General features: G+C 44.8%; 1 protein-coding gene across 1 annotated transcript; it reads right to left on the reverse strand.

The window, feature by feature from the left end:
• Nucleotides 1-1,342: 1,342 nt before the first annotated feature.
• On the reverse strand, nucleotides 1,343-4,258 carry LOC124233335 (GTPase IMAP family member 2-like). Its single transcript, XM_046650479.1, has 3 exons — nucleotides 4,206-4,258; nucleotides 3,223-3,258; nucleotides 1,343-2,611 (listed from the first exon to the last, which is right to left on the reverse strand). Exons 2-3 carry the CDS (start codon nucleotides 3,248-3,250, stop codon nucleotides 1,626-1,628), a joined length of 1,014 nt encoding a protein of 337 aa, XP_046506435.1. The 5' UTR covers nucleotides 3,251-3,258; nucleotides 4,206-4,258; the 3' UTR covers nucleotides 1,343-1,625.
• Between the last annotated feature and the right edge of the window lie 515 nt (nucleotides 4,259-4,773).

Genomic DNA, 4,773 nt, shown 5'->3' on the forward strand with positions numbered 1-4,773 from the left:
TTATATGTAACTGATCTTTGACAAAGGAGCAGACGTTTCAATGGAGAAAGGTTAGTCGTTTCAGCAAATGATGCCAGAACGTGATGCTGGATGTCCACCTGCAAAAAAAATGAGTCTAGACACAGACCTCAAATCTTTCACAAAAGTTAACTCCAAATGAATCATAGATGTAAATGTTAAATGAAAACTATAAGACTCCTAGAAGATGACGTTGGAGAAAAATCCAGGTGACCTTGGGTTGGCGGTGACTTTTTAGATAGAACACGAAAAGCATGATCCATGACAGAAAAAATTGACAAACTACATTTCATTAAAATGAAAAACTTCTGCTCTGCAAAAAATACTAAGAATGTGCAATAAAATAGAATGCAGAAAATACGGTAGAGAAAATCAAAGTTAGATTTTTGTAATGTGTAATAAAATTGATAAATCTTCAGCCAAGCTGATCAAACAAAAAGAAATAATCATGAACTACCAGTAGCAGAATTCAAAGAGGAGAGATTACTATAGTTCCTGTATATATCAAAGGCATAATAAAAAGATTTTATGAGTTTGTGCAAATAAACTCAACAACTTTGATATAATGGAAAAATTCCTTCAAAAGCATAACTTACCAAAATGAGCATAAGAAGAAATAAAAAAATGAGAACAGCCTTGTATATTTGGATAAAAATGAGTTTGCAATATCAGTTCCCTGGGAAGGTCCTCACATAATGTAGAAGGCTCGGAGTCACTCTTCAGCTTTGCCGACACCCCAGGCTGAGTTTCTTGAGCTCAGCGTGGGTATCAGCATGTGCCTGTTGGTCAACCCTGCCTTCCAAGTTTGCTTATTTCTCATGGCTCTCAACTCCAGTTTTAGCTCCACCTTCTTTTATGTGTATTGTTTGCTTCCCCTTTGGAGTTTTCCTTATTTTCTAGTGAGCTGATCAGTCATAAAAGTCTTGTTAATTTTAATAAATTCAGCTTCTATTTGCATTTAACAGGACAATGCATCAGAGTACCCAGTCCACCATCTTGTCTGAAGTCTAAGCTTCTGTGTGTGTTTCACTGGCCGATGTGAGTGGGGCCAGGGATCAAACCTGGCTGAGCCTCTTCCTGTGTTAAGCAAATTAGATGTGTGTGAAACAGACCATTGACGTGTCCATGTGTCTGTGTGTGGTCGTTGGGCATAAATTGGATCCCTTGTGGAGTAAATGAGCCATGTGTCCACTTACCATCTTCTGAGGATAAAACCATAGAACAGAAATAAACACAAGTGATTTCAGGAACTTTATGGTTTACTTGTTATTTTATTATACTGAGTAGAAATTTTATTGTTATTTTTCTTAAGTCCAGTAGAAATAGTATTAGGAAGAAGAAAGGGAGTTTCCATGAACATAAAATTGGCTTTAGAGATTTGAAAATGAGACGAATTTTATGTAGGCAACTTCCAAATGGTTTTGGTATTATATTTTGAAACAAACAGTAACTTTTAAAATAATTTGGTTCATTAATAAATAGGGTGATGTTAAGATTGAAACGCTTCACAGAATCTCGAACATTCACTGATGTCAGGCTGTGCATTACACGGAGGCCCTGTGATTCACGCACTATATGACAGTGAGCAGATAATTACTGGTCTGTCCCTATAGTCTAGGAGTCTTGCGTTCCAGTCCAGTGGTCTTTCTGGAAATTATCATTAATTTTTGGAGTATAATTAACAGGAAGCTACAAAAGAAATTGTATATACAAAAGAGTGAGCAGTAAAAGAAGTTGCACATTCTGTACAATACACAAAATAACAGAATTAGCAATTTGACAAACAACTGAATACAAAACAAAAGACAGACTAGTGCTTTGATTAGGGCTTGTTTTAGGCAATTGGCGTTGGCCGTGGTTGTGTAACGTCTCTGAATTTCCATGTACTTGATAAGACTCTCTTTGAAATCCTTCAGTGCTTCCTCTGACTGCACAGGTCCACCTTCTGACCCTGTCACTAAGCCGTACAGCCCATTGGCATAGTGGTCACCCCTGTGCTCCCTCACCAGGTCCTCAGTCAAGTCCATGAGCTCCTTCAGTTGGTCGTCCCGGTCACTGCCTTTAGCACGGTTATTGAAGGCACACACTCGCCCCCCACACGCTGCCACCAGCTTGCTTAGGGCTTTGTTCTCTGAGTCGTGGATGTAGTCTACCAAGGACCCTCCCTCCAGGTCTTCCTTGTGGGTGAAGAGGACAATTGTGTGTCTCATGGCATCGTCTCCAAAGATCTCCCTCACCCTCTGCGCAGCCTGCTGGTCCTGGGTGGTGAATCGGCCCAGCTGCGTCACCAGGAGCAGCACATGGGGTCCTGGGGCAGAGAGCGAATAGCATCTCTGGACCTCCTTGTACAGGGAGTCAGCGTGGTCCTTCCCAGAAAACATATCTGGCGTGTCAATAACGACCATCTCCCTCTCTCCCCAGCCTCCCCGACTTTGACTGCAAGTCTTGGTCAGGGTCCGGGCACCCAGCCGCGACTCAAACGCTTGCTTCCCAAGGATGCTGTTCCCAGTGGCACTTTTGCCAGTGCCCGTTTTGCCCACCAGAATGATCCTCAGCTCTGATCCTCTGGCAAGTTGGTTCTTCCCATGTGGTCCTGTTAAGAGCAAGTTTGCTGTGTTATTACTCTATTGATCACGCCAATGGAATGTTTTTAATGATAAGGACTTATTCTCACATTATGGGAAAAGACCTCTCACAATATATTGTACTTATGAACTCAAAGCTTCATCAGCAAATAAAATAAATAAATTATGGGTTTTAAAGCATCTCGATTTTCTAGGACTGCAGGGTATTGCCATGTTGGATCCCAGGCAAGCGTACGTGGGTATCAAGACGAATTTGGAGACATAGCTTGTCACGTAAGGCTTGCCTGAATCGCTGCGCTCTGGCCCTCTAAAAGACAAATTTTCTGAAGATCAGAGATGTGAGGCCAAGACTGTGGCTCCATCTCCGGGTGGGTTAAGTAACCTGACTCTGCTCTGAGGCCAGAGCTGGCGCCTCTGACCTCGGCTGGGCAGGGCTGTGGTCGTGACCACCAACAAAATGGCTGGAACAGGAAAATACTGGAAAGAGCAGTGCAAAATTCCTGTCCTGAGTGAAGGAGCAGCTGATGGCCCATGCTTTGCTTAGAGAGGACAGCATGACCTCTGTGTAAAATAGGCACACAATATGGTGAAATAGGCACACGGGAAGTCACTGTCTCACCTGAGTGATGGCGTTCACGTTGGTCCATTGCTGCTCCTGAGGGACAGACACCAGAGACCAATAAAAAACCATTACCTTTCAGTTCTGGATCGTGAAAGGCCCTTGTACTCCGAGAGCACTCTCTCACCGTGCTTCACTTGTTTGCACGTGGCTGCCAACGTGCTGGAGGGGAATTACCATCCTCCGTTACAGAGACATCCAGTCACTTGCCCATACTCACCCGGGGAGTGGAGAAGCCCCCTGCTTCTTACCTCCATGCCCACCTCTTCTCTCGCTTCCTTCCTCCCTTCTGCTCACTGGCCTCCCTGCCCCTTCTCTTGGCCTCACCCCTTTACTTCTCTCACCTTCGTGTCTAAGTGTGCTCTCCCCACTTCTGAGATTGTCTCCTCCTCCTCCTCTCCTTCTTTCCCCACCTTGCTCCCTTCCTTCCACTTCTCCACTCTTTCCAAACCCCCTGCCTTCATTTTCAGTCCTTGTGGAGACACTCAATGAGTTAGGAGCACGACTCTGGAAAAGCACACTGTCCTTTACGCCAGAAATACACTTCAGTGATCTGTCAATTACCTGAATATTCCTCCTCCCTCAGGCGCCACCAGGAAGCAGCCCTGCGACCTAGTTCCCTGTCCTGGGCAGTGAGGAGCATCGGTTCATGTTCATCCAATCGCTTTTTCTCTTCCTTAAATCCGGCAGCATGTACCAAAGCAACAAGGCACAGAAAACCGATACCCACATGGGAAAGCCCAAATTCTTCCAGTTAGCACTTTTCATTGGCTTTATGCTAAGGAAACTCTCTTTGCCAGAGATGTGTAAACTGAGCGATGGGAAGTTCTCAGTTCTGTAAGCTGGCTTCCTTTAAGCCAAAGGCAGTCACTCTAAATCGTTTCCCTTAAAATAGGGCAAATTTCTTCGTGACAAATTTTTTTTGAACATAGCTTGGGAACTAGAAATCAACACTGAACGGTGTTTCTTGAATATGGGCTTACCGATTTACTGGCCAAAGGAACAGAGGGCTCCCCGTCCAAACGTGTGACTTGCCAGCTCAGGGCGAAGAGAAAAAGAAAAGAAAAGAAAAACCCCAGTCTGTTTTCTTCCTCTCTGTAATCTCCTCTGAGCTTCCTCTTGCAAAAGAGCTCCACCACGTGCCGGCGTCTGAAATTCTCATTTATGCCACATATACAAAATAGGCAGTTGGAATGGGAAAATCTGATCCGTAGTCATTCGCTATCGTGTGGGCCACCTGTCTCTTCATGTCAGTAGGGAAAAGCTCTTGTTTGAATGCTTTCGACTGGACAGGATAGCAAGGCAGGGACACCAGGAAATGGGTGGTTTGATTCCTTCCCACCTAGCTGTGTCCTCACAGTTACAAGTTTGCCTAAATGCAGGGCCCCCTGAGAAGGCCAACCTCACTCACACTGGTGGCCATGATGGCTTTGAAGTCAAGTGCCACTGGGGAAGGAGAAAGCATTGGGGGGGCACCTCTGACAGCCCACCATACAGGGGAAGAAGGATAGAGACAGGAGACCCTGAGAGAAGCCCGTGTTGTCCAAATCA

Source organism: Equus quagga, unplaced genomic scaffold, assembly GCF_021613505.1.
Source record: "Equus quagga isolate Etosha38 unplaced genomic scaffold, UCLA_HA_Equagga_1.0 196677_RagTag, whole genome shotgun sequence".
Lineage (NCBI taxonomy): Eukaryota > Metazoa > Chordata > Mammalia > Perissodactyla > Equidae > Equus > Equus quagga.

What these genes read in the sequence shown, in the direction of transcription:
- LOC124233335 (XM_046650479.1), bottom strand. Translation starts at nt 3,250, where the DNA reads ATGGACCAACGTGAACGCCATCACTCAG. An exon ending in ACGTGAACGCCATCACTCAG is followed by an intron (nt 2,612 to 3,222) that starts GTGAGACAGTGA and finishes TGCTCTTAACAG; the next exon opens with GACCACATGGGAAGAACCAA.